This window comes from Enhydra lutris, unplaced genomic scaffold, assembly GCF_002288905.1.
Source record: "Enhydra lutris kenyoni isolate GAN:26980312 unplaced genomic scaffold, ASM228890v2 scaffoldscaffold37, whole genome shotgun sequence".
Classification (NCBI taxonomy): Eukaryota; Metazoa; Chordata; class Mammalia; order Carnivora; family Mustelidae; genus Enhydra; species Enhydra lutris.
In genome coordinates this window covers 26,627,008-26,654,588 of record NW_019154121.1, presented here as the reverse complement: position 1 = coordinate 26,654,588, position 27,581 = coordinate 26,627,008, and the positions used below count along the sequence as shown (strand labels likewise).

At 59.5% G+C, this 27,581-nt stretch overlaps 2 protein-coding genes across 6 annotated transcripts; one reads left to right on the top strand and one right to left on the bottom strand.

The window, feature by feature from the left end:
- The first annotated feature begins 489 nt into the window (after positions 1-489).
- On the top strand, positions 490-7,396 carry LOC111154535 (autophagy related 9B). Its single transcript, XM_022514196.1, has 13 exons — positions 490-1,030; positions 1,148-1,191; positions 1,353-1,417; positions 1,595-1,756; positions 2,323-2,464; positions 3,963-4,717; positions 4,886-5,039; positions 5,274-5,453; positions 6,037-6,273; positions 6,443-6,576; positions 6,753-6,849; positions 7,059-7,182; positions 7,269-7,396. The coding sequence occupies exons 1-13, from the start codon at positions 490-492 to the stop codon at positions 7,394-7,396; spliced, it is 2,763 nt and encodes a 920-aa protein (XP_022369904.1).
- A 1,137-nt stretch (positions 7,397-8,533) lies between these two features.
- On the bottom strand, positions 8,534-27,150 carry LOC111154402 (nitric oxide synthase 3). 5 transcript variants are annotated; one of them, XM_022513960.1, is made up of 27 exons: positions 25,734-25,894; positions 25,553-25,570; positions 24,337-24,442; positions 23,859-24,007; positions 23,485-23,647; positions 22,093-22,184; positions 21,862-22,003; positions 21,524-21,663; positions 21,246-21,420; positions 20,649-20,750; positions 19,908-20,102; positions 19,720-19,793; positions 19,397-19,541; positions 19,062-19,166; positions 16,233-16,300; positions 15,699-15,815; positions 15,418-15,592; positions 13,577-13,709; positions 13,387-13,465; positions 13,081-13,268; positions 12,366-12,538; positions 11,887-12,097; positions 11,712-11,799; positions 10,560-10,681; positions 9,616-9,764; positions 9,051-9,245; positions 8,544-8,953 (listed from the first exon to the last, which is right to left on the bottom strand). In XM_022513960.1, exons 1-27 carry the CDS (start codon positions 25,892-25,894, stop codon positions 8,792-8,794), a joined length of 3,627 nt encoding a protein of 1,208 aa, XP_022369668.1. In that variant the 3' UTR covers positions 8,544-8,791. The 5 variants fall into 5 exon arrangements, with proteins under 5 accessions (XP_022369667.1, XP_022369668.1, XP_022369666.1 ...); XM_022513959.1 differs by lacking the exon at positions 25,553-25,570 and having other exon boundaries at positions 8,534-8,953; positions 25,734-27,150; XM_022513958.1 differs by lacking the exon at positions 25,553-25,570 and having other exon boundaries at positions 12,366-12,565.
- Between the last annotated feature and the right edge of the window lie 431 nt (positions 27,151-27,581).

Here is a 27,581-nt window from a genome sequence, read left to right as displayed (position 1 = left end):
CATTTCTCTGTTGATCTTTGGGGAGTACGTCGGGGGAAGGGAGACAAGATTTTAAGGAATCAAAGATTTAACATCTCGGCCTTATAGTCTTATACTCCTCTGATAGGAGTTCCTTTTTGCTGTGTTATTTTGGCTGCTACTCTCTGGCCTTGCCTTTAAACCCACTCGAGGTCTGGGGAGGGGACAATTGGTGGTCAGTTGGGGGACAGTTCTCTGGTCTGCAATATCTTTAGCCCCTGCCTCTTTGGCTTACACCCCTCCCAGGCACAGAGGCTTGGCCCCGAGCCAGTTGGCCGCAGATTGCCCTGGAAGGGTTGTGAGTGGTCAGACAGGTGACTGCGAGCTGGGACGCCTGAGGCCTGCCCCGACTGAGTCACTGCGCTGTTGTTGTCACTATCCTTGTTGAAGTCCCTGCTCAGCGCCCCAGACCTCTGTGGAAGCAGCGCCAGCACCTGTCCTTCCAAGCTTTCCAGAGAAGCTAGTGGTCTGATGGTGAGGCGAATGGGCTGGGGGGGGAGCAGAGGGCGTCTGGGGCGGTGGGGAGACCTGGGCCCTGGATCGGTGCCTCTCCTCCCCATGCCACTGCCTCCTCTTCCTCCTCCTCCATGTCGGGGGCCTGGCGGAGGGAGGATTTCCATCTTCTCTCTGTCCCCTGCCCCTCACACAAGAAGCTCTCCTTCCTCAGCTCCCCCTCTGGCCCTGGGACCCCCCTGCCCAGCGGTGCAGGCCCCAGGGGCCTCTCAGCCTCGCCACAGTGCCCTCCCCACCCCAACAACACAGGCACAGTCCACGATGACCCCCACCTCTGCTCCCCCCTCTTGGGGCTCTCACTCCGACCCACCCCTGGCCTCAGTGACTCCCCCTCCCTCACGCCGATGCCCCCAGGACCCTCCTGGGCTGCGGATAGGCCCTCTGATCCCTGAGCAGGATTATGAACGGCTGGAAGACTGTGACCCTGAAGGGTCCCAAGATTCACCCGTCCACGGGGAAGACCAGCAACCCCTGCTCCACGTGCCCGAAGGGCTCCGAGGTAAGTGTGGGTGCGGGGCTGTGAGGGGAGTGTGTTGGGGAGGGACTGGGGCTCCTGAGGTGTGAACTGGTCACTCAGGGGACAGCCAAGTCCCAGCAGTCTCTCCTCTGTACCCAGGTTCCTGGCACCACATCCAAAATCTGGACAGCTTCTTCACCAAGATATCCTTTGTGCTCGGCCTGGCTTCAGTGGCATGGGGTGGGGGAGGGGAGGGGGCTGTTCTTGGCAGGGAGGCTCTGAGCATGCTGTTTTGGAGGACTGAGGGAGGGGTTCTCAGGAAAGGGCCGTCATGCCTCAGGTTTATTTCTTGACGCACCGCCACGTCTACAGCTATCATCAGAGGAATGGTTTTGCCTGCATCCTGCTGGAGGATGTCTTCCAGTTGGGGTGAGATGCTTGTCCCACCCCTAAGCTCTGCCGTCTTGCTTCCTCAGTAGTGTCTGCTTCTGGTCCACCCAGCACAGCCACTCCCCCCAACCCCCAGCAGCCCAGGGGGGCTCCGCAGGGTGGGGAGGACCCCCCAGGGCTGGCCTGGAGGCTGACCACTGCGCTCCTGTCTCCCAGACAATTCGTCTTCATTGTCACCTTCACAACCTTCCTCCTTCGGTGTGTGGATTACAACATCCTCTTCGCCAACCACCTGAACAACCGGACGAGACCTGGGTTGCTCCACAACAAAATAACCTTGGCAGATGCCATCCTGTCCTCCTCCCAGTGTGCCCAGCGGTGAGTGACAGCTGGATGGGGGAGAGGCTAGGGGAGATGAGCAGGCAAGAACCGCCCCCCCCCCCCCCGCCCCAGTCCTTTTGTCCCTTGGTCTGAATCAGCAGTTCAGCAGTTCTCCAGGTTTTGGGTCTTTAATACTTTAAAGATACACCTTTAATACACTTGAACTTGATCAGGAACACCCAAGAGCTTTTGTTTATGAGAATCGTATCTATCTATATTTACCTAATTAGAGATTAAAGCTGAGAATAACTTTACAATCTAAGAGTGCAGAAGCACACAGTCCATTGGCTGAAGACATGGGGTCACACACATAACCTCTGGAAAGGCCCATTGTACCCTCCTGAGGGAATGAGCGTGAAAACGGCAGAAAGCCTCAGTGTTCTGGAAAAAGTCTGGACCTTGCAGACACCTGTAAGGACTCACGGACTCCTAGGGTGTACACTTTGAGAACCACTGGTGTAGCTAGGTCCCCCTCTCTGTGACTTTTCCATCTCTCCCCAAGTCTGGTCTCCCTTTCTATTGGGCCCCCACTTTCCCACTGCCATCTGTCCCACCCCACACAGGATCCGCTCCAGCCCCCTGCTGGTCTTCTTGCTGACCCTGGCTGCGGCCTTCTGGCTGTTACAGCTGCTTCGCTCAGTCTGCAACCTGTTCGGCTACTGGGACATCCAGGTGTTTTACAGGGAGGCCCTGCACATACCTCCGGTGAGCTGGGTGGGAGAGGCTGCCGACAAGGTGTGTGTGTGGGGGGGTCCTGTCGGGGGCGGGGGGTAGGCAGAGACTAGGGGAGGAGCGGGGGCTGGGCAGGCAGAAGAACCCAGTGGAACACAGGCACGTGCCCAGGCCCTGAATAACGTTAGGAGGTGGCGGACCACCGCTTAGAAAACATGGTCCTGACCCCAGTGGAATTTTGTTGATTTAGTTAGGTTATAGAAGATATATATAGTCACATGCTTGTGGTTAAAACAGTAGGTATTCAGAGGAAGGGAGGCCATCTGGCTTTACAGGGCAGAAGGAATTTGGGTGAGGCTGGGAAGGCTAGGAAATGGGAAGGCATTCCAAGCCCCAGTGCCGGAAGTGGGCAGCAGTGAGATGGCTGCCCATCAGTCGGCCACTGAGTGTCAGGCCCCCCTCCAGGGATCGCACGCCCCCATCTGGCCTCACTCCCTAATTGCAGCGAGCCACTGTGATGACTAGGTCATGCTTGGCCTTTTCTTTCCTCCCCCTCTTGTCCATGCTCCTTCTTGCTCTGTTCCTGAGTTCTTTTTTTTAAGACCCAGCTCAAAGGCTACCTTCTGTAGCCAGCTTCCCTTTTCCCCTCAGAAATGCAGGACCTTCCACACAGCTCTCCTGCACAGCCAAAGGGAGGGGTTTCAGAAAGCCCCCCAGGCAGAGTGCAGGAAGGATGGAGAGGGCCAGGGGAGCCCAGGTCAGGGAAGGCAGAGGTTAGTCCACTGCTCCTCCAGGAGGCTGCTGACCCTTCTCCTCCTCCCTTCTTTCTCCTCCTCCCCTATTCCTTCCAGGGGAAGGGGAGAGCCTGGGATGGACTGGAGAGGCTGGCGTGGAGGGACTTGACTAAGCCGGACTGGGGCAGCTGGGTGAAACTGGGCTAACGTGAGGTTTGCAGATGAGACCCAAGTGAGATCTGACAGCATCCCACCAGACACGGACACAGCCAGTGTCTTAGGCAGGTTATTCTGTTTGCGGGGCGGTATGGGGCTGGGGGGGGGGGTCTCAAAGCATGCTGAGACAAGGAGGTTTCCTGTCCTGTGGTGGCCGGCACCCTAGGAACGAGGAGAGTTTGCCTTCCCCGCAGCCAGTCTGTGCTGTAGGTGAAGAACTTCCGGGCAGAGGGGGAGGGTCCAGACTATCTGCTCTTCGGGAGCTGAGATCAGATACCTGAAGAAGTTAAATGATGAGGTGTTTGTCACTTGACTCATGGCCTCAGGAGAGGCAGGGGCAGGAGGAACACAGTTCAGAAGAGGATGAAAGGAAGTAAGAAATGTCCTGATTGTTAGCGACAAAGTCAGGGGAGGGCAAGAGAGGGCAGAAAGGGAAAGGTGGCAGGTCTGATGCCTTGAAGGACACCGGCAGAGCAAGGTGGGGAGAGGGCAAATGAGGACTGTAGCTCCGGTCATCAAATGTGGGCATTGCGGTGCCAGGGAATCCAGGTCCCTGGCGCTCAACGGTGCCCTCTCCCCAGGAGGAGCTCAGCTCGGTGCCCTGGGCCGAGGTGCAGTCCCGCCTGCTGGCGCTGCAGAAGAGCGGGGGGCTGTGCGTGCAGCCGCGGCCGCTGACCGAGCTCGACGTGCACCACCGGATCCTGCGCTACACCAACTACAAGGTGGCGCTGGCCAACAAGGGCCTGCTGCCCGCCCGCTGCGCGCTGCCCTGGGGCGGCAGTGCGGCCTTCCTCAGCCGCGGCCTGGCGCTCAACGTCGATCTGCTGCTCTTCCGCGGGCCCTTCTCGCTCTTCCGCGGGGGCTGGGAGCTGCCCGACGCCTACAAGCGCAGCGAGCAGCGGGGCGCCCTGGCCGCGCGCTGGCGGCGCACGGTGCTGCTGCTGGCCGCCGTGAACCTGGCGCTAAGCCCGCTGGTGCTGGCCTGGCAGGTGCTGCACGCCTTCTACAGCCACGCCGAGCTGCTGCGGCGCGAGCCGGGGGCGCTGGGGGCGCGCCGCTGGTCCCGCCTGGCCCACCTGCAGCTGCGCCACTTCAACGAGCTGCCGCACGAGCTGCGCGCGCGCCTGGCCCGCGCCTACCGGCCGGCCGCCGCCTTCCTACGCGCCGCCGCGCCCCCCGCACCCCTGCTGGCGCTGCTGGCCCGCCAGCTCGTCTTCTTCGCCGGCGCGCTCTTCGCCGCGCTGCTCGTGCTCACCGTCTACGACGAGGACGTGCTGGCCGTGGAGCACGTGCTCACCGCCATGACCGCGCTCGGGGTCACGGCCACCGTGGCCAGGTGCTGGGGAGCTTGTCCAGAGAGGAGGGGGGCCTGCCTCTGACCGGGGATGGAGGGGCGACTCTCCCGCGAGTCCCTACCCCTCCCGCCGTTGGCGCCGCGCAGCCCTGCCGCCGGTCCGTACGTCCTGACCGCAGGCCCCTTCTCCACCCCCATCCCGCCCTTCAGGTCTTTCATTCCGGAAGAGCAGGGCTGGAGTCGCTCCCCGAAGTTCCTGCTGCAGGCGGCTTTGGCACACATGCACTACCTCCCGGAGGAGCCCGGCCCCGCGGGCAAGGCCAGCGCTTACCGGCAGATGGCGCGGCTGTTGCAGTACCGAGCGGTGAGGGTCCGGCCCGAAGAGGGGCTGCGGAGACAGCGGTGCAGCCCGCGGGCGCCCTAGAGAGAGCTGAGGACCTACGGGCTCGGCTCGCGGGGCTGGCCATCCCGGGAGCCGGGAGGCGTCTGGCTTAGAGGTTTCCGGTCCTCGGCCGGCGGCCCCGGGGGATCTCTTGGTCCTGATCGCCAGCGTGGGACCCCTTGGCAACCCCTTCTGAGTTTCATCTTGCTTCCCCAGGTCTCCCTCCTGGAGGAGCTTCTGTCCCCTCTCCTCACTCCACTGTTTCTGCTCTTCTGGTTCTCCCCTCGTTCTCTGGAGATCATTGACTTTTTTCATCATTTCACTGTGGATGTGGCTGGCGTTGGGGACATCTGTTCCTTTGCCCTTATGGATGTGAAGCGCCACGGGCACCCTCAGGTTAGAGCCCATCCCTGGCTGTGTGGGGTTGTGGGTGGGCAGGGCTGTGCTTGCCTCGCTCAGAGCAGAGCTGGGTTCCATGCCACGCTCATCGTTTGCCACCAGTGACCAGTGAGGAAGCTAGTCACTTCCTCACACCCGAGTGTCTGTATCAGTCAAACAAGGACAGTGACTGTAGCTAAGGCACAGGGCTGCGAGGATTAAGGAGAGGATGTGTACAGAAGCTGACAGAGCTCTCAGCACATTGAAACTCCAGTACGTGGGAGGCAAGACTGCCGAGAGGTGGAGGTATGAGCTGGGCGTAGGAGGGGCTGGAAGAAGACAGTCAGGCCAGCCCTGGGGTCCAGTGCGAACAGGCTGGGAAGACGCTAAGCCCACGCCCTCCACTAGCGCTGGCTCTGGACCCAGGTCCTGCTTTGCTGCTGTGTTCTTGGGTGATCTTGAGCAAGTCCCCATCATAGCGTCTGGTCTTTGACCTGGGGAGCGGCCGGTGTTTCCTGTCTCGCCTACCCCACAAGGCTTCCACCGAAGCTATAAAAGCAGTGTCCACAGCATCTGGATGACTGGCTGATTTTGTTCTCAGTGGCTCTCAGCCGGCCAGACAGAGGCCTCCCTGTCTCAGCGCGCAGAAGATGGAAAGACTGAGCTCTCCTTGATGCGGTTCTCCCTGGCCCACCCACAATGGCGCCCCCCAGGGCACAGCTCCAAGTTCCTGGGGCACCTTCGGGGCAGGGTACAACAAGATGCCGCAGCCTGGGGCGCCACCTCCGTTCGCAGCCCCCCCACGCCTGGGATGCTCAGCGACTCTTCCTCACCTCTGGTGAGTTGCAGCCTGGGCGGCACTTCTGTCTTGACCACTGCCAGGCCCTCCGGTCCATCTCACGTTCTGTATTAACCCGCTCCCTGGTCTAGCTTGCTCTCAGGCCTTTCCTAGGCCTCCTCCCTCCACTTCTGTCCTCTCTTCTGATGCCCTCTTCTCTTGCTCCCAGCCCGAGGCCTTCCTGGCCAACCTCTTGGGGCAGCCCCTCCTGCCCCCACGGGACCTGAGCCCCACAGCCCCCTGCCCAGCTGCAGCCACAGCCAGCCTCTTGGCCTCCATTTCCCGCCTTGCCCAGGACCCGAGGTTAGAGCGGGGAGGTGGGAGAGGCACAGCAGCAGTGGGGCGGTGGGGGGGTGGGGGGAGCTTGTCCTCCAGGAGGAGTCTGCAGGGACCTTGGGAAGGGGAGATCAAGTTGGACTCTCATTGAGGGGTGCAGGGGGGAGGGGCATGTTTTTGGTGTACTGTGTCCTCTGTTCCAGCTGTGTGTCCCCAGGAGGCACTGGGGGCCAGAAGTTGGCCCAGCTTCCAGAACTTGCTTCTGCTGAAATGAGTCTTCATGCCATCTACCTGCACCAGGTGAGCCGAGGGTTGCCAGAAAGAGAAATGTGGGGAGAAAGCAGCTGAATGAAATGGAGATGGGTGTGTGTGTGTGGGGGGTAGAGTGTAAAGAAATACTTGGTAGGAGCTGAAAGAGGAGATCTGAAAAGCCTCTGCCCCTAGTCCAGGGGTTGGGTTTCCCACTGTGGGGCACAAGAGAGCCTGTCATTCCTCTTCCTTCCATATAGCTCCATCAGCAGCAGCAGCAGGAACTGTGGGGTGAGGCTTCAGCCTCTTCCCTGTCCAGGCCCTGGTCCAGCCCCTCCCAGACACTCTCGCCTGACGAGGAGAAGCCATCCTGGTCAAGTGATGGTGAGGTGGTCAGGGTGTGCAGGGGACAGACCCTGGGGGGACAGTGGGCTTCACCACACCAGCCAGCTGATGGCTTTTCTCACCAGGCTCTAGTCCTGCCTCCAGCCCCAGACAGCAGTGGAGAACCCAGAGGACCCAGAATCTGCTCCCTGGAAGGTTTCAGGAGACCACGGACACCCAGAAGGAGCCTGGTCTGGCCCCTAGCACTGACTGAGAGGGCTCCTCGGGGTCAGTGTTGTCTAATAGAGTGAGAGGGTAGGGTGGGTGGGAGCTGGGGAATGAACAAAAAATTGGGTGGAGCCACACTTGGAGGGATGGGGGCAGTGGTGGGAATTCAGGGTGATGGGGATGGTCATCTTTGCAACCTAAACCGCTGAAATGCTTGCCAAGAGCCTTCTTCTCCCCCAGGTTCCCTGGCTTATCCAGCTGTAGGAGATCAGACAAGATGGAGTGGAAGGACATGATGCTGAGCCTTCTTTAGAGAGACCCACCCCCCCCCAGACCGGAGGCCTAAGGAGGCTTTAGTTGGGCAGGAGTTGGGGGATGTTAGTGATGAGCTCACCCCAGAGAGCAAAGAAAGGGTAGGAGAGGAGATGCCAAAAGATCTGGAAACAAGTCTCAGAGATGATCCCCACCTGGAGGAGCTGAGGGGATACCACCCCAACTAGCTGTTCTTGACCATCTGGCTGGGAGGCAATCGCCAGGTATCCTTAGGGTGGAGGACAGGGCCAAGGTAGAGGCCTAGCTAAATGTAAGGGAAACAGAGAGACGGGACCTGATGGCAGTGTGCTCTCCAAGCCAGCCTGGCCTTCAGGGTCCCGTGGGACTTGTGGAGGAGAGCTGTGGGGAATTGTGAGTGGAAAGAGTACGGAGGGCTGATGTTTTTGGAGTTCAGCACTGATGTGATGTCAGAGGAAGTAGGTGTGTCTCCTCTTCCTGCTTGAAACCCGCAGTAAAGGTTGCTCAGAGCTGTGTCGCACATCTTTGTGACCTTAGTCTCTGGCATTCCCACTCCTGGCAGCTGAGGGCTGTACCTGCTTCTCAATCAAGAGCAAAGAAGCAACACCGTGCTCTGATTGGCTGGAAACCACATTTCTAGAGCGCTGGGTCAGAGTGGAGTATGTAGGCTAGGACCGCCTTCCAAAGAATTACCACGACCTCGATCTGCACAAATTAAAAGACAAAGCTTGTCGTTCTGTAGTTTTAATCAACGGGGCTGGGTTAGGCATCTTAGAAGCTCTCATAACATCTGGTCCCGTCTCTTATGGTGAATCTTCAATAATAAATATTTGAATCATTTAGAGATTAGGTTTCAAGATAAGGTACTCCTGAGAGAGATAAAGGGAATCTAAAACTCACCTAAGGAACACAAAAGGGATGACAGTTGGCCCTGGGAGGGGGCCTCCGGACCCGGGGCAAGTAAACAGACCTAGAGAGGGACATTTCGCTCATTCCCGGGAATAAGCAACTTAGGGCAGATTCCGGACAAAGATGGGAAGGCACCTCAGGAGGGGAGAGGTGGCTGGTCTGGTAACGCCGCCAGGAGAGCGGCAGAGCCGGGGTGGACTGACGGCTCCTCTCCCGGAACTGGGATGGAAAACGAGGGCTCTCAGGGGCTGGGGGTGTCTGGCCCGGGCGGGTCGAACGCCCAGGGCACTGCGCCCCGCAGATGTCGCTCCTGCAAGGAAAAGCTCTGGGTGCGTATGCGGCTTGTCACCTCCTGGGTGCGCAGTGTGAGCCCGAAAATGTCCTCGTGATAGCGTTGCTGATCCTGCGGGGGAAGAGGGCCAGAACGGAGGTGGGATCCAAGTAGGAGCGGGCCCCGCCCCGGGCATGACCCCGCCCCGGCATGGCCCCGCCCCCCGCACCCGCAGCACGCCGATGACGTCGCCGGCCTCGTCGAGCTCCATGTCGCCCTCCGTCGCTAGGATACGCTGCACCGTCTGCAGAACGCTGGTTGCCATGGTGACGTCGCCGCACACAAACATGTGGCCCCGCTCGAGGCACAGCACGCGGTGCACCTCAGCAGCCAGCTCCGTCCGCAGGATGTCCTGCACGTAGGTCTGAGGGGAGCCGGGGTTAGGGGCGTGCTCTGGGGGGCTTTGGGGGGTGGGGGTCCGGCCCGGGTGCTAACAGTTTTTCCGCGGGCCAGGCGGCGCCTAAGTGCGGGGCGCGGGGTCTGGAGAGGTGGAGCCAAGCCAGGGGCGGGGCTAGGGCGAAGGTGAGGGAGCCCGGGAGGCACGCGGGAGGCGCCGAGTGGGGGCGGGTGCCTGAGTCCGCGGGCGGGGCGGGAGCCGAGGGGCGGGGCGGAGGGTGCGCCCTAGAGGGGGCGGGGCCGGGCTTGCGCACGCCCCTCCCCTCTCCCCGGAGCGCCCCTCCGCCCTCCCGGGGTGCCTAGTCTCAGGTTACCCCCGCTCCCTCAGGGTGTCGCACCTTAGGGCTGTCGGGCTCCCGGGAGAAGGCGGTGAGGACGCGCCCGAAAACTCCGCGCTCCTGGGCATCCTGCACCTCGTCGCGGTAAAGGTGGTCGAGCTGGGAGCATCGGCAGCCGAACACCAAAGTCATGGGGGCGGGCTGCAGGCCTGCGGGCAGCGCTGCGGCTTGGGAGCGTCCTCTCCCCGGGCCGCAGCCCTAGCGACACCTCCCGCTGGCTGGCCTCGCCCAGGCGGACAGCCCGTGCCTTTCGAATAGCAACTACCACTCACGGCCGTCTAGCCTCCAGGAGAGTGCAGGATGCTCTCAGAGACCCTGTCTGACTCTGGTTTCCAGAGAGGAGGCTCACAGAAGAGCAGCGCACAGGAGGTGGTGGCTCTTCCGGTGGAATGACCAGTGGTAGCATTGCACTAGAACGTGGGGCTTCTGACTTGGAATTCCAAGCCCTGGGCACCGTCTAACACAGAAGTTCGGGGACTCCATCTAGCCCTTTTCCCCACGTCCTCACCTTACACATCATCTGCCTTCCTATCAGTCACAGCCCCTTTCTTTCGATTTATCAGCTGCCTTAAGCCCCTGTGTCCAGCCTGAACATCTTGTGGCTTCGTGAGTCTTGGACACACGTAGCTGAACTCTGGCACAGTCCCAAGTACACTCTGGGCATTTCTGCCTTCTGAGTCCCGGCCCCATCCTCTGCAGATTTTCAGTTCCCCTTGTCCCCTTGTCCTTAACCCAGTTTCCACACCTACTTTGTGTCTGGCTCCAGGAAGCCAGACCAGCAGGGCACTGCCCACCCCTTGGTCTAATAAGCTTCTTTTCACCTCTGTGGCCCATTGCTTGCCCTCCTTCCTACCTGGCTTCTGTCATCTAGTCCCTGTCCCTTTCCCCCTAGATTGTGTGACTTCCTCCTGCCCTCCATTCATTCCCCTGGCCCCCAGTCTCACCTTTGCTGTCAATGTCATGCAGCCGCTCCTGCCAAAATCCCCTGAAGGGGGCAATACCTGTGCCAGGGCCCACTAGGATGCAGGGCAAGGTGGGGTCAGGCGGCAGCCGGAAGGAGGGAGCCCTAGTGGAGGGACACTGTGTCAGGCCTCTGTGCTTTCCCACCTCCCACATTCTTACCATCGTGGACTGCGGGGAGAGAGGAGAACTCAACATTCGTTGGCAAATGGTTGTCAAATGCTCACGACACAGTCTAGCTCAGAGTGGGCATGGTGTGTTTATGCAAAGAACTCTACCTGCAGGCAGAAACTCCACGGACATGTGTTTCTGGAGGCTGGGTCCAAGGGAATAGGATTTAATTTGAACTGAAGAATGTTCTGATATCTCAGTTGGAGATTTACAACATATGGGAAGGGAAAGACAGCTTTTGGTTCATAAGGCGTTCAATGAGTGTTTATTTTAAATTCTAGCCTTGATGTTGGTATTTGGTTTGTTCAGTGGATTGGTACAGTTTGGGATATAGCCTCCTCAATGGGTTTGAGTTACTGGACATAACTGGTGTCTGTTCTGGGAATTCTTTTAAGTCCCCACTGCTCCCCCTGCCCGCCCCGAGGCTTTGGGTCCTGGCTGCTGGATGAGGCAAGGCTTTTGAACCCAGCATCAGGGAAGGGTATCCTGCACTCTTTTACTTTCTTTGAGTCCCCAATGATGCTATGGAGACCTTACTTGTTCTCCCTGGACTAAGTGGGGACCTGACCTTGAATAGGGGCACAGTTCCCAAGTGCCACACCTCCCAGTATCAGACTGACCTGAAGGATGTAGTGAGGGACATAGTTTACCTAAAAGCAGCAGGGCCTGCAGGTCGACTCCCAGCCCTGTCTCTGGGAGGGGAAGCTTTGGGACAGGGCCCTAAGTCCAAATTAGTGAAACACCCAAAGCTTTGTTGAAGTTCCCCGTCCTTGTATGTGTTAGGTGGGTCCTCCCTGCTCCCCATCATACCCCTCACCAGAGCTCTCGCCCTCACCCTGTGCTGCCACCTGCCGATTCCTCCATCTGTCCCTGGCTATCCATGTGGCACTTTGTCCACCCCTGCTGGGACAGACGCTTTCTTTTCCATGCCCCTTCCACCTCCATCCCCTGAAGCCCTCACTTACCCCCTGATGAAGCAGGGTACAGGATCCCCGGCCTTCAGCTGGCTCAGCCACGTGGAGCAGACTCCATAATGAAGGGGGCCCAGTCCGTCTGGGGGTTGCGGAGGAGAGGGTGCCAATGAGGAGCCCGTACCGGGGTCACCGTGTGGCCCTGGCCCCTGGCCCTCTGTCACCTCACCCTGTGTCCTGTATGCTAGCACAGCTACTGTGAGGTGGATCTCTCCTGGGTGGGCGCTGGGTGCCGAGCTGACTGAGTAGTACCGGGGCTGGAGCAGGGGCAGCTGGGTGAGGAGCAGCGGTGCGGGCAGGGCCACAGATGGGAACTGCTCCAGCACCTCCAGCAGCGTGGGGCAGCGGAACCACTTCCACTCCTCGTACTGCCGCGGGTCCTGGCGGGAGCAGGGTGCAAGGGGTTCAGATCCTCCTGACCCCGCCTGCTGACCTCCCTTCTTGACTCGTCCTGAGCCGAGCCTCCTGGGGTCTCTCCCTTCTCAGCTCAGGGAGACAAATATTTCTTGAGCACCAAGAATTCAGAGATGAATTCTGAGACCCAGAGCTGGGCCTTAAAGCCCGGGGTGTGCTAGCCAGATAGACCCCCTTCCCCACCTGGCTCACCCAGCCTCCTGAGCCCCCGCCGCCCGCTGGTGCCACCCGCACCTGGCTGAGGCTCTCGAGCTCCTGCTGTTCGCTGGACTCTTCGGCCAGGGTGCTGAGCAGTCGAAGGAGTTGAGGACTGGGCGGGGAAGTGATGTCCAGGAAGAAGGTGAGAGCCTGGCGCAGCGTGCATGGGGGCAGCCGGGGGTCCCGAACCCAGCCAGGGGGCGGGCCACCTGAGGGGTGTGATGTACAGGGGAGGTTTGAGGAAGGGGCCAGCCAGAACTACAGAGTCTGAGTTGGTCGTTGCTTGGGGGTATCCCGAGACTGACCATGCCTTGTGTTTGATCGGAGACCTTGCCCTTGAACGGTGGTGGTGGTGGGCCTGTCTGGGAAGCTCCTGTGTGTGTGTGTGTGTGTGTGTTTGGGGGCCCCTGACTGGTTTGGGTTGGTCTGGGTTCTTACTCTAATGCCAGGCATCCACGTGCCAGGAGGTAGACCCGAGGCCAGCTACAGAGCAGGCTAGGCTGTCAGGAGGAGATCTTGGGGGGAGCCTAGAGAGAGGCAGCAGCCTTTTGTGGGGAAGGGTACTGAAAAAGGAGCCACGCTCTGTGGACCCGCTAGCCACAAGGTCAGCCCCACGGGAGGGAGCACAGCTGGCTCTGAGCACAGGCATTACGGCTGTGAGGGGAGGTGGCAGTCCTCTACCAGGTCCTCCACCCTGAGGCCAGGGGGACAGAGCAGGCTGTCACTCGTTCCCCTGACTGCTCTGCCTTACCCGGGCTACCCTTCTCCAGCTGCTCCACAGCCACGGGCTCGCCCGGTGGAGGCGGATCCTCGACGCGGCTCAGCAGCGCCTCCACGAGGCCGGGCCGGTTGGGCGGGCAGATGCCTATGTGATCCCCGGGCTGGTACTGTAGGGCCTCCTGGCCTCCAGTGTCTAGGCGCACTAGGATGGTGGCCCGGCTGTGGGTGAGGGGTTGAGGCAGTTAGAAGCGGGCAGGGAGGGCATCTGGGGAGCATGCTGGGACAGAGGGAAGGAGAGGCCAGGATGGGGTAGTGGCGGGGAAGTGGTCCTTCTCACGTGGACTTGCTGCTTTGCAGGTTTTCCACTGAGAGGACCGTAGCCTGGAACATCTTTCTCCTGTGCACGTGGATCAGGCCTGGCGGGAGACTGGGACTGAGCCAGGAGCCCAGCCAGGCCCCTGACAGTGGGTCCTGAGACCCTGGGTGCCCAGAAGAACCAGGGGTCAAGAGGCCGGCCAGAGCCTCACCTGGCAGCAACTGGAGGCCCTCGGCCTGGGTGCTCAGCCGGTATCGCTGGCGCTTCCAGCTCCGTTTGGGGCTGAATATGTCCCGGGCAGCGGCCTTGGCATCCTCTCCCACGCAGAAAGTCTCACAGGAGGCCTGAGGGGCCAGGGGGTGAGGGCTGAGGGCCTCTGGCCCCCAGGGAGGGCCGGAGCAGTGAGGAGCTCAGGAGGCTGAGGCAGGAGGTTGAGCTGGGCTGTGGGGTCCCCAGTGGCCCCTTCTCTTCCTGGGATGGTGGGAGTATGTGTGTGGTGTGCCCAGGAGCGGGAGGCGCCCTTCCGAGGCCCCCTCCTATGGCCGAGCCTGGCAGTGTCTGTTCGTCGTCCCATTTCATGGCTTGGCCACTGCACTAGCTCTCCCTTTGCACATTTTCACTTGTGTCACACCCACTGGTTCCTTAATCTGGTGTTACTCTCAGGGAGTGCGGTGCTCGGCACACGGTAGTGCTCGGAGCTGTGTTCAAATTCTGACTCCTCCACTCACCTTCCACGTGCCCCACTGGCCCCACTTTCCGCCTCGCTAGGTCCCGGGGAGGATGAAATGAGATGCTTTATGTAAAAGCCCCCGGAGTGGGAGACCAGATTTGGGTGGCTGTGGGAGGGGTCTCAGGCTGCTCTGTCCTTCTTGCTTTGCTCTCTAGGGCTAGAGGGCCTCGGGGCAGGACCCCTGGGAGGGTGCAGATCCTATCCGTCTCCATTCAGGTAGGAGTCCTGCAGACGGCTGGCTGCTCAGGCCGGGGCTTGAAATCCAGGGCTCACCCGTGATTGGTTGCTCCTTCTCCTCCCAACACGGATCACCAGTCCTGCTAATCTTTCTTTTGTGTGTTTAAGGTCTTATATCTCTTCCTTCCTTCCTCGGCCCCCTCCCTTCCTTCCTACCCTCTAGTTCTTTCAGCGTCTTCCTGCTTCTAGTTGGATGTTTCCCTCATTGACCCTGCATCTCTAAAGCCGTATCCCTAAAATTTCACCTTTTTCTTCTTTCCTCGCTTCCTGTCGCTTCCTTTTATCTTGTTTTCCTTCTTACTCTCCTTCTCCCAGTCTGAACCTATGTATTTGTTCAGCTTCACTTTCTCCTCCCTAGCAAACCCTCCTCCAGCTTCCTCCCCCACCCCCAGCTGGCCTCCTTGCATGTCCCCGCTGGGCCCCATCAAGCCAGACCCGCTCAGCTCAAGCCTGGGAACCCTGGATGGGCCAGCACTGCCCTGAGGGGGCATCGGGACAGGGAGAAGGGGTCTGTTCACCTCCAGACATAATCCCCAGACCAGGCAGAGCTGCCTCTGGGGGAAGCCTAGCTCTGGGACCCACCCCTCCTTGCACTCCCCTGAGCTAGGACACCAACTGTCCAGGCACCATCGCAAGCCTGTCTGGCCTCTGACTTCCTGTAGGTTCTCTGCTGGCCTCAGCTGCAGCCCTCACTTCTGTCCAGCCTTCTCTTGGGCCTTCCCCTCTCCCTCCACCCTGCCTGACTCGCATGCTGTCCCTCTAGGCTCCCACTCAGGGACCCCGTCTGTGCCTGGATGAAGCCCTGCCTGCTCTCCTCCGCCCGGGCCAGGTGCCTCCCATGTTGTTAGGGCCGCGTCATCCCCGCTGCAGATGGAGCCAGAAGGGCTGGCTGCACAGGGGCAAAATGAGGACAGATTTTGGAAGGAACAGGATGGGAGCAGAGGACCAAGCAGAGTCAGGGCAGCCGCAAGGCCTCTAGCCTCACTATTACATGTCTCAGGGGGAGGGCTGGGGGTGGGAGTGAGCCAGAATCAGGGTGGGAGGGGAAGCCTGGGTCACACGTTTGAACAGGCCCAGGGGCTCACCTGGAATGCGGCCTGGGCCCAGCCACGGAAGGCCTCCTCCTGGCCACACAGCTCATCTCCCTGGCCCAGCTGCAGTAGCCGCTCCCCGCCCAGCTCTTCCAGCCGTGTGTCCACCGCACGAGCAAAGGCGCAGAAGTGGGGGTATGCCCGGGAGCCCAGCCCGAACACACAGAACCTGGGGTTCAGGGAGCCGTCACTGGAGCCCACGCCTGTCCCCGCCCCATGTATGCCCAGGCAGCTTGCCCTCCTTCCCGTGCCTCCCCACACTGCAGCTCCCACACCTGAGGGTCCCCAGGGCCCCTGCGCTGTCTGTGTTACTGGACTCCTTTCTCTTTCGCCTCCAAGAGGACACCAACGGGTCTGAGCAGGAGACGCTGTTGAAGCGGATTTTGTAACTCCTAGCAAGAGAAGACAAAGACAGGTCTGTCACAGAGAACTGGGAGCCTGGCATAGGCTCAGACACAGTGCGGGGACAGCTCTGGGGTCTCTACATCTGGGATAGGAAAGACCCTGCCCTTGAACTTGGCTTTGTCACCCGGGGACCTCTGTGCCTTCAGGCCCCATTGTGCCTCCCTTCCCCTCTCTGAAGGGGACTGCAGGACTGATCAGCCCTCAGGGTCCTGGGGACTGTGAGTGGCCAGGTCACAAGGAAGGAGGGCATCCTGAGGCGTAACGGGGTTCCGGGCCTCCTCTCATTTGTCCTCCAGCTTGTTGGAGGCATAGAGAGAGAACATTTCAGCCCTCCTTTCCTCAGTGTCTCCAGATGCCTCACTGCCCTCCCTCCCATCTCCCCCCAGGCTCCCAGCGGCACTCACTTGTGCTGTTCTGGCCGAGGAGAGCTGTTGTAGGGGCCGGACATCTCCATCAGGGCCGCTGCAAAACTCTGGGGAGGGCAAGTGTTGGTATCACGGTTAGTTTTTTTTTAATTTCAAACCACACAGAACTTTAAAACGGCAGTCAGCTGATCCTTATTGCTTGTAAATTCTGATTTTATTTTGTTTTGAAAATTTTAAAACCTGTATTGGCTTTTTGAAAACATGATAGCACCATAAAGGAATAAAAGAGAAAAATTGACCCTTACCTTTCCTCCAGTCCTCATCCCCAAGGCATGTGCCCTGTGGAGAGGTGTTTAACCTCCTAGATATGTCTGGTTATACTTCCATATCGATCTGCATTTATAGTTTTTCCAAAAAGTAAAAATGGGGCCACACCATACTTACCTGTTCTTTCTTCAGTAACCAATCATGGACCTCCTTCTAGGTCAACACACCAAGACTGACCTTCTTTTGAATGGCTGCCTAGTGTCCCCACATTTGCAGGGAGCACGTGTAGGAGACTTCCGTCTTACTCAGGAAATCTGGGTGGTGTGTGATCGATGCTCAAACCCTTGTATATATACATGCCCTCTCCTCTTTTATTTGTTTCGGGGGGGTAGTCCTTGCAAGGGGTGTTTCCGAGTCAGGATTTAAAGGCAGGATGAGGCGAGTGGTCAGACTGCCCACAGCAAGAGGAATGCTCTTTGCTCCCTCCTGCCAACACTAGACGTGGCCAGTCCTTAATGTTTCAGCCAGCTTGACAGGTGGAAGACAGCCCTCGGTCTCCCTGCATTGCCTCTGTTGCTAGTTGGTGGCACCAGCCTCTTCTAGGAGGCTGAGCCATGTCCTGTGCTGCCGCGAAAATAGCTAAGAGCTACGCGGAACAGCTTTGTACAGTAAAACCCCAAATGGGGCAAGCCCGGCACACCCCAGCGACAGCTGCAGGTGCATTTGGGTGGTGGGGCTTTAAGGTCACCGTGATTAGTGTGTACTACCTTTATTTTATTTTTTTTCCCTTAATATATTTTTTGAACCTTTTGTTGAAGTGTAATAATACGTTCAGAAAAGCACACGTATCAAAAACGTACAGCTCTCTAGATTTTTCACAAATGGAACCTGCCTGTGTCATCAGCATCCTCTCAGGAAATGTCGCTAGAACCCTAGAATTCAGCTTCAGACCCCTCCCAGTTCCCCGTCCCACCCCGGGGACCACCCTCTCCCTATTAAAACACCATGGATTCCTTTTGCCCGTTTCTGAACTTAACACAGAGCGAACCCCACAGTCCCAATTCTGTTGCGCTTGGCTTCTTTCCCCCTCCCCTATGTTTTCAGATTCATCTCTGTCCAGTGGTTGTGATCCGTTCACCCTCACTGCTGCACAGAATTTGAATAGACCACAATGTATTTATCGCATCTGCCGTGGACAGTCATTGGAACTGTTTCCAGTCTGGGGCTATTATGAACCACGCTGCTGTAAACGTTCTTGTTAGTGACTTTGGTGAATATACCCCATTTTCTGTGGGCCACATTCCTAGGTTTGCTCCATTATAAAAAAATGAGGTGAAATTTACATACACTGAACTGCACAGAACTTAGAGGGGCAGTTCAATCCCTCTGGCTGGCTGGCAGTTTTTTGTTTTTTTGTTTTTGTCTTTTTCGAAGTTAAAGATACACCTACCCGATGACCAAGCAATTCCACTCCTAGGTATTTATTCAAGAGAAATGAAAACATAAGCCCACAAAAGCCTTGCCCAAGAATGTTCATAACAGCTTTATTCATAATAGCCCAACCCTGGAAACGGCCCAAGCGTCCGTCGGCAGGAGAACGGAGAAACACACGGCATGTTCACACAGTGAACGCGGCTCGCCGCTCGGCAGTGAAAAGGAGCGAGGCACCGAATTGCTCACTGTGAGATGAGCCTCAGGCTCGGGCCGGGTCTCTCTGTGTGCTCCCCGTTCTCTGACGTCCCAGAGCGGGCGAAACTGACCGGGCTGGCGGAAGGCATGGACTGGGAAGGGGCTGGCTGGGGGCACTGACAGGGGGACGTTCAAGGGCACTGACAAGGACGCCTGGGGAGTGGATGTGTTCTCTGTCTTCCTAGGGTGGTGGGCCACGTGGGTGTAAATACCACTTTTATACTAACAAAGTAACGGATTCTATTATTCTTTACAAGGCAGATGAGAATGAGGGCTGAAAGGGGCGCATGGTGGTGGAGGGGAGGCTTGCCTCAGGCCTCTGCTTTGGGCTGCTGGAGAAGGTCTCTAGTGCTCAGGGGACGTTTATCACCCGGAAGCTGCAGCAGCTAAGGGCACAAGCAGTGATTGTCACCGCAGTGGCCCAGGGCAGAGAAGCTGGGGAGATAATGGCTGATACTAGTGTTCGTGGTGGTATTCTAGTTTGTTTCTTTAAAGATTTGTGCAGAAAGTGAAGTTGCCTAATCTGTTGACGTCTGAGCAGTGCTCTGTGTTTTGTTGAGGAAAGAAGAAAAGGGAAAGCTGAAATTGAGTAGTAAGTGGGGTATCGCTGTTTTTCTAACTCGTCAGTGCTTGAGAGCAGTCTGACCTCGCTGGCCGGCCAAGTGCCTTCCACATATTAAATACTTGCATGGATAATGGAAATGACCCGGGGACACACTGAAGCAGGTGTGTGTGTGGTGGGGCTGGAGTCGTGCTCGAGCGGGCTCTCGGGTCCCAGTGGAATGTCTATACTCGCACTCTGGGGGACTCTCAAGGCATCTCCACACGCCATCGTGGAAGTGGGGTTCCTGCCCAGCCACCCTATTTTGAATCTCCCCTCATTTCCAGTGACCCCTTCCTGCTAGGCCTCACCTCTCCATTCTCTGGGGGGTCACCATTCCCAAATGTACTGGTCACCACCAACACCAGCGTCTCATGCTCAAGGGACACCACATCGTACTCATCCATGCACAGGACCTGTGGACGAGGAGAAGACCGATGTCCCAGGGACTTGGCCTCTGCTGTCCTGGCAGGGCACAGTTCAGACCCTGACTCAGGCCTGGACTCAATGCCTGAATCCATCTGGATCCTGGGCTTCCTCCTGGGCTCTGACTTGTGACCCTCTTCTGTCCTCCAGGGCACATCTGAAGATATGGATGGGCGCCTTCCCCCTTCCCTGATCCCCACTCCTCTGGGCTTAGCCCTACCCGGGGGTCGAAAGCCTTCCGGAAGAGTCTCCCCAGTTGCTGTGCGTAGCTCTGGGCCCGGCCGGTCTCGGAGCCATACAGGATGGTCGCCTTCACTCGCTTTGCCATCACGGTGCCCATGAGCGAGGCTGAGATCTTCACCGCACTGTGGGCGAGGGCAGGGTCAGGGTGGTCCCAGGCACACTGAGCCAGGGCTGCCTCAGGTGCATGGCCAAGCAAGGTCTTGGGGCCCTGAGTAGTGGCTGTGTGGGGGTGGGGGCCTTCCCACTGCTCAGGCTGGTCCCCTGGGTGTGGGGGAGGGGTGGCACTCCTAGGGCACCTACTTGGCCACTTCCTTAAAGGTCTTCTTCCTGGTGATGCCGGTACCCTTGGATCCACTCCCCTTCCATGGGTCTGGCTGCAGGGGAGCGATGGGGGGAGTGGAGGAGGAGATAAGTAAAACATTTGGAGGCCCCTGGGGGCTGCTTCGTTAGAGCTGGCCACAGTGGGTGAGAGCCAGCGGGGTGGGCACCTGATAGCGGAAGGCGGGGGACAGGACGTAGTTGACCATCTCCTGATGGAAGACAGGGGTGAGGCTGCCAGAGATGGGGGGCACGATCCAGGCCCAATCGGCAGGGCAGCCCCCCCTAGCCTTCTGCTCGTTCTCCAGGTGCTTCATGAAGGAGGCGGTGGCAGCGTGGTGGTCCACGATGGTCACTTTGGCCAGCTGGGATTGGGGAGGCAGGGGCTTAGATGGCACCCTGGGTCCCCCCACGTCTAACACAGGCTGTGTCCCCCCACCATGCCGTCATCCCTGGCTGTAGCCCACGTGACATGCCTAAAACTCAGTGGCTGCTCCAGTCTCCCATGTCTGTCTGTTCTGCCCCTGGACCAGAACATCCTAAACTCTGGCCTGGTTCTCAGCCGGCGTGAGTTTCTTCAAACGACAATGCTCAATAGGCCTTCAGTCCTGCAGCTGGGGTTTCCAGAATCCAGGGGTCCCACACATCACAATACCCACCCTGCCCTGGGGCCTGCATTACAAGCTTGCCCTACGCAACAGGGCTCCGAGCACACACTATCCCCATACTTTGGCACCTGGAAGTCTAGGCACCGTGTCCCCGCAAGTGCGGGCCCGGGGTGCCCCCTGAACCATGGTACTCCTTCCAGCTACCTCCAGCTCCTGCCTCCCCACCCCCAACCCCGGTCTCTAAGTGCCTCCCTCTCTCCCTGCTGCAGCCCCTCCCCTCCTGGCCAGTCTGAGCCTGTATACCTGGTAACTGTGCAGCACGGCCAAGTTGATTTCCACCGCTGCCTTGTCTTTCCACAGGGATGAGGTTGTCCTGGTGTCCAAGTCCATGCAGACTGCCACATCCTGGAGGCGGGGGCGCATGGCATTGGTAGGGACAGGGTTGGGGGGCGTGGACGGAGTGTCTGGAACTCATGAGTAGAAGGAGTGCGGGTGGGTAGGGGCCATGGAGAGAGGCCTGACTGCTTAGTTTGGAGCCAGCTCAGGCTCTTGCCTGCCCGGTACCCCTGAGCAGAGACGGACCCTGGGCCCGTTACTTCTCGGCCCTGGATCTTAACTTCTCGTCTCTAAAATGACATTGTTTTGCAAGATCTGCCTTGAGAATCTGAGGAAAGCTCTAGAGTTATAGATCCCAGAAAAATAACAGTGTGTTTGTACCAATGCATGTACACCCCTTAGCCCCCGATTTGTGGTCCCGGAGCTCTCCAAAATTTTAGTGTGGGAGGCAGCCTGGACCCGGCTCAGGTTCTCCCAGTGGCTGACAGTGTGGGGACCTATCTGTGAGACAAAGGCTCCAGCCCAGAGCAGGACGCCTTCCCTTCCCTGCCCGCGCGTCCTCACCTCCAGGATGTTATATCGGTGAGGGTCACACAGGTTCCGCGTGCCAATCTCAGTGCTCATGTACCAGCCGCTGAAAGGGGCCGCGGGGAACTCCAGGCCCCCAATTTCCAGCAGCATGTTGCTCACCGCCGGGAGGGCATACCAGCGCAGGCCCAGGGCCGCAAACCACTCCAGCCTGAGGGGTTTGGGCGGGGGATCAGGCTGCCTGTGGGGCCTGGCCAGCCTGGCCACACCTGGGCCGCCCGTCCTCCATCTGACCCAGTCCCTCTCATGCTCACGTGGGGTGCTCCAGGGGCACCTCGAGGACCAGCTCGGGGGGCAGAGCAAAGAGCTCTGGGGGTTCATCTGGGGCCTGGAGCAGGAGTGGCAGCACGTCAAAGCGGCCGTTTCCTGGGGTCCAGCCATGCTGGATGCAGAGCTGCAGGGAGCAGGGCCAGAGGTGGGTCTGAGGGGCCCCACCTCCTGCCCTCCTCCGGGACCCCCTTCATTGGCATCTCCCTCCTTCATCTCTGGGTACCCCCTCCCTGCTCCACTGGCCGCTCTCTGGCTGGAGCCCTGCGCCTCTGCCAGAGCCCTCATTGGCCGGCTGCCCCCTGCTCCGCCTCTCTCTGCCCACCTCGGTGATCTCCACGTTGGCGGGGTCCCCGCGCACTGAGCCATCCTGCTGCCTGTACCCCGCGTAGCGCACCAGCTGGCTGTTCCAGATTCGGAAGTCTCCACGGCCTGGGGCGCGCTGGGGGAACACTGTGATGGCTGAGCTGACACATGGGAATGACAGCTGTCAGAGCCCCGCCTTCACGGCCGCCAAGGGAGGGGTGGCATCTGGCCCAGTGTAGGGCGCACTCACCGGAGGTTGCCCCGGTTGGTGGCATACTTGATGTGGTTGCAGATGTAGGTGAACATCTCCTGGGCTGAGCTGCAATCCCGGGCATCGAACACCTGAGCCAGCCGGGGGTGGGGGAGACGGGGAGGGGAGGAGGACAGGGCTCTTGAGTCTCAGCTCTAGGGGTAAGTAAGGAGGCAGGGGAGGGAGGAGCTAACTAGTCTGCAGCCTCCAAAGGCTGCTGGGGCCACTCGTCATGGTTCTTTCTCCTCTGGGAAACCTCCCTGACCATCTGCACCCATAATGACCCACTCTTTCCTGCCCTGCACCCCACACACCCAATGTAGCCTGGTCTGCTCCTTCTCTCCTGGCTGGGACCTCTCTCCACCCCTGCAGAAGCTGCTTCAGTACCCGATACAGAAGAGAGACCCAGTCTCTGCCAAACTGATGGTTGGGGAAGGGCACCAAGTGACAGGGAGGCCACCTAGGGGTGTGGGTGGTGAGTCCCCCATTACCCACGTGCTCAAGCAGAGGCAGGTGACCGCAGCCAGCCAGCAGACTCTCCTCGAGCATGCTGCTGATGGGAGAGTGCTTGGCTGCGTGAGGGGGCTGTTCGGGGAGTCTGCCCGTCCCGATGTTCTGAGATTGGGAGAAGCCCCCTTGACTGGCTGAGAGGGGCCGCCAGCAGGAAGCCGGGAGGTCCCTTACCTACTTGTGTTTGTGACAGAAGCAAGGGGTTGGCAGTGGCTGGCCTGGTGCCAAGGGAGGGATGTAGCTGTGAGTGGGATCCAATATGGAAGCTCTGATGGGTTCAAGGTTGAGCTAGAGCTTTGAACAACTTCAAGGGGATGCAAGGGTCAGACAGGGTCGTTCTCTTATGGGAGACTCCTTTGGGATTTCCTGAGCATGTGGCTTTATTCCAAATTCTTTGATGGCCAGTTACTGCTAAGGAGGCTGAGGGCATGGAGTGAGTTCCCCTGTGGTCAGCTTGCTTCTCCTGGTTCTTAGGCCGGTGCAGTGGTGGGAATGCGAAGGAGGGCGGGAGGCCAAGGTGCTGGAGGACTGGGCTGGACAAGCGAGACCCACAGGGAAGAAGCAGCGAGGGGCCCTTCCAGAAGAATGTTTCTGTTGCTCAGACAATACCTGCCCCCGGATTACTGCCCAGCCGTCCTCACTGCCTCAGTGTGTTTGGCTGTTTCTCTCCGCAGCCAGCCACGGCATCGCTATGGGGCTTAGCAACCAGGCATTAGCTAGCGGACTGAGGGCTCCTGAGGGGTACTGATCTCTAGTAGGATGGGCGTGGATCTCCCCGCTGCTTGGGACCCCCCAGGGAAGCCTCAGGAGTTGCCCTTACTGCTCCTTTCCTTTTTTTCTCTTCCCCAGTCCCTATCCTAGGTGCTTGCTGGCCAGCCCCACCTGCAGCTTCCCCCACTGGATCCGGCCCACGCAGCGGGGTGCGTTACGCCAGGCCTGCTTGGCCCCGAACACCAGCTCACTCTCCCGGAGCTGGTAGGTGCCCGTGGCTGCCACCTCGGCTTCCACCTCCTGAAGCCTCTGCTCATGGGCCTGGGAGCCGCTCCTGTTGCCAAGTGGGGAGCAGAAGAAGGTCACATGGAGGGGAGAGCTTCCCCAGGCTCTGTGTGGCTGCTGGTGGGGAGCTGGTGGGTGCTGGTGTCGGGGTGGGGGATGGCAATGGGTCCTGGGGAAGGTGAGCTTCCTCTCGAGAGCTAGGCACAGGGCCCCAGGTCAATGGACAAGGGTGTTCTGAGGGCGTCCAGGCGTGGTCTCACCTCTTGATGGAGCTGTAGTACTGGTTAATGAAGTCCCTGGCCTGACTCAGCAGCTGCTCAGCTGGTTGGGGGTCCTGAGATGGCCGGCTCTGCAGTTTCCTCGGGAACACCAGCGAGCCCAGGCAGCGTCGGGGGGTGCAGGGCCCATCCTGGGTTAGGGTGGAGGGCAGGGGCAGAGAGAGCAGGGAGCACGGAGGGAGGTCGGGAGCAGGTCAGGGTGCAGAGGCAGGGTGGGGGGCCAGAGGGAAGGTGGGTCTGGGCAGGTGTGGGTTTGGGGCTGGGGCTGGGACTGGAAATTGGGGTGAGGTAGGGCTGGGCTGTGGCAGGACTTGGGACAAGGGCTGGAGGCTAGGAGTCATCAGGGTCCCCCTGTGTGTCCCTTAGTTCCTCTGGCTCTTCCCAGGGTCTCTTTGAATTCAGGCAAGGGACTGGCCTTAGCCGACCCTGATATGGGATTTGGGGGGGCTCCCGGGCTTACCTGCTGTGACTGGGCACTCAGGGTATCGTAGGTGATGCTCCCCACCTCCCAGTTCTTCACTCGAGGGAACTTGGGCCCGTCCGGGGGCCGGGTGAGTGGGGGGCTGCTGGGACCCAGGGGAGGGGTCACGGGAGAGGAGTGTATTTCCTTCTGGATGTGCCCCCAGAGGCTCCTCTGACCACATCAGTCACCCCAGGGATTTATTGCTCGCCTGCCTCCCGCTTCCTTACGTGTCCTCCGTCAGCCCTCACCGCCACGTTGGGGGTAGACAATATTGGTGCCCTCATTTACAGACGAGGGGCCCGAGGTCAGAAAAGTTAGGAAGCTTGCCAGAGGCCCCATGGGCAGAACTCGTCCTTCAAAACCCGGGCCTTCCTGTCCCTTGTGTCTCCAGAGCCTGAGCTGCCCAGGGCAGCAGTGGTGAGCTCCTGAGCTCCGGACCTAAGGAGGGGTCCTCATCCTTGTTCAGGGCCCACCTCTCCTCTTCTGGACACGGGGTGTCCCAGCCCCCGGAGTTGTGACAAACCCTACCTTGAGGGGGATGGAGCCCGTGGCCGCACTGAGGGAAGCCCCCGCAGGGGATTCCTCAGCCCAGATTTCCCTCCCCACTCACACCCCTCCTGACAGTAAGCATCGTGTGAAGGGAAGCCTCAGGGCCTTATCACTTCCTCCCAGAGGCTGAGGCCTGCTGTGGGGAGGAAGGGAGGGCCTCGGGGCCTCGGGTGCGCCTGTGCAAAGCCTTCCCCGTGGAGCTGCCTCCAGCCCCCTGCCTCCCTGCCCGGCTGGGCACCCCACCTGGCCTCCGGCTGCCCTTTCTCTCTTTTGAGGGCTGAGGATGCCAGGTAAGTTTGGGGGTTGATGGGCACCAGGAGGTGGGGCCTGTTTGTCTTTTTAGCCTCCCACCCCAAGGGCCTGAGTCTCCTGGGTCAGCTCTCTCCCCGTTCTGGGAGTGGGTCTTCTCACCCTCCTGTGACCATCCTCCCCAGCCCCTTTTCTTCTGTGAAATAATCATCAGTATTTGTTGAAGGCTCGCCGTGAGCTAGAAGCTTACAACAGTCCCATGGAGTATCACTGCCATGTCCTTACTGTATATACATGAAGGCTCGGAGAGGTTAAGCGACTTGTTCAAAGTCAAACAGCTCTCGGCAGCAGAGCAGCATTCCAGCCTGTTCAGCTGACCGCCATTGCCTCCTGCCTTTGCCGGCTGCCTGCCGGCCCTGATCCTGGCCTCTTACTGAGCCTCCTTGCTTGTCCTGTTCTGTCGGCACTGGTAGCCCTCTTGTGTGGGTGACCCAGCCCTCTTGGCTGGGCTACTGGCTCCAGCCCTTCCCAGCCCGGGGCTCCCGGGCTGGACACCCTCCCTCCTGCCCTCTGCTTCTAGCCACCAGGGCCCTTACCTGTGGTCTGGTGCGGGTGGGGGCGCGGGTGCGGGCGCCCTGCTGGGCTCAGAGGAGGTGGGGGAGGCCGGGCCCTGCTTGCCACACAGCCCCAGGCCCAGGCCCAGCCCCAGGCCACATGGGGGCCCGGGCTCCCGGCCCACACTCTTCAAGTTGCCCATGTTCAGCCTTGCCTCAGCTCTGGCCCTCCCAGCAGAGCCCAGGCCTTTTCCTTAGGAAGGGGAGGGGGCAGTGGGAGGGGGCTCTCCAGTGCTGGCCCTTGCCCCGCCCCTGCCCCACACACAATGGGACAGGAACAAGGCAGGCTGGGAGGCTCTAAAGCCTCGGCTCTCTGCCCACCCAGAGGGTGGGGGGCCGGACGCCTGGGTTCCGCTCAGAGGACTAGGACTGATAAGTGGGAAGCCAGGTGTTCTTGGAGCCTTGGGGCTGGGGTGCAGGAGCAGGGGTGTATTTGAGGGGGTGGGGGTGAGGATAGGAGGTAGGGGTGGAGTTGGCAGGGTGGACAATCAGAGGGTCAGAGAGGTCCTCTTGTGTCGTCTGGCCAGAGCGGAGGACTTTCACCTTGCCGTTGCTGGCCTTGCTCTGAGCGGTTTTGGGGGGGTGAGCTCCGGGTCAGCAGCAGGGGATGGTTCCCAGACCACAGGGACCTCTACAATCACTGCAGGTGCTCCCCTTCCCTGTCCTGTCTACATCTAAATGCTCCTGGATCCCCGCCTTGGAGTGCCATGGAGCTCTTGGGGACACAGTTCAGCAAAGATGCAGTGACCCTTTGTCCTTGACTCTGGCATTAGGGTATCCCTTCCCCTCCCAGCCCCAATTTCCTGGAACCCCCGCCCCCCATGACTCAAGTGGGGGACACAAAAGAGCAGGAAGCTGCCATCTAGGGCCTCCACCCCCACCCTGTCATCCAGTGACGCACGCTTCCCTGGGGGTGGTGGGTCAGCAGATAGACCCAGCAGTCAGCGCTGAGCAGGGACTGCCCGCTGAGAAGATCTTGGAGCCCTAGCAAGAGCATGGGGCCAGGGAAACTACAACTCCCAGAGGCGGATGGTGCCACCGGCACTGTTCCTGGCAGTTGTGCAAACTGGGGTTTGTAGTTCTTAGCCATCGGGGCAGGGGGCGGGGGCTGGAGAAAGGCCATGAGCTGGGGCATTGGGGTCTGCAGGGGTCTGAGCCTCGTGGATTTGAGATCGCAGGGACTAAGAGACTAAGAGAAACTATGGGAAAGAAACGGAAGTTGAGAGACTGGAATAGGCAGAGGCTGGGAGAGGCAGACAGGCAAGCAAACAAACACGGAGATTTGTGTTGGCAGAACTCCTTTGAAAAGCGTGGAGGGTAAGATTGGGGTGGGCCTGGGTGGGGGCCGGGCAGGCCGATCAGCCGGAAGGAACAGGCTGTGCTGTGAGCTCTGGCTGGGGTCACACCAAGAAGGTAGAGCCTGCCAGTTTGGAGGGAGCAGGGCGAGGGGGACCCTGGAAACACGAAGAAGCCTGAGCTCCTGGACACCTGGAGAGATTGGCTTCTCCTCTCTCACAAAGGGGTGAGTGGGAGGCAGAAGCACAAGACCTGTGCTCGGTCTGGACCTGCCCCTTGGGCCCCCGTCTCACCACCCCTCTTTCCCAGCAATGCAGGGGTGAACCCAGGCCCCTACCTCTCAGACATTTTCACCAGACCCCCTATGTGGTTCCCATTCAGCCACTATCTAAAATGCACATGACGGGGAAGGACTCCTTTCCCTAAACTCCAAGAAATGGGGCGGTGGCTGGGCTCCTCAGGGACAGGTGACAACAAGCCTCAGAGGCTGGGTCCTCACTCACTCCAAAGCCACTCCCTGTGGTCTCCTGACCT

Excerpts from the sequence above, each read along its gene's own strand:
- LOC111154402 (XM_022513958.1), bottom strand. The coding sequence starts at position 25,894 with ATGGGCAACTTGAAGAGTGTGGGCCGGGAGCCCGGGCCCCCATGTGGC. Across the intron at positions 24,443-25,733 it reads CCACCCGCACCAGACCACAG|CAGCCCCCCACTCACCCGGC; the intron begins GTAAGGGCCCTG and ends CCTGGGTCCCAG. Across the intron at positions 13,710-15,417 it reads GGGCCCAGGCCGCATTCCAG|GCCTCCTGTGAGACTTTCTG; the intron begins GTGAGCCCCTGG and ends CTGGCCCCTCAG.
- LOC111154535 (XM_022514196.1), top strand. The coding sequence starts at position 490 with ATGGTGAGGCGAATGGGCTGGGGGGGGAGCAGAGGGCGTCTGGGGCGG. Across the intron at positions 2,465-3,962 it reads AGGCCCTGCACATACCTCCG|GAGGAGCTCAGCTCGGTGCC; the intron begins GTGAGCTGGGTG and ends CCCTCTCCCCAG. Across the intron at positions 6,274-6,442 it reads GCGACTCTTCCTCACCTCTG|CCCGAGGCCTTCCTGGCCAA; the intron begins GTGAGTTGCAGC and ends TCTTGCTCCCAG.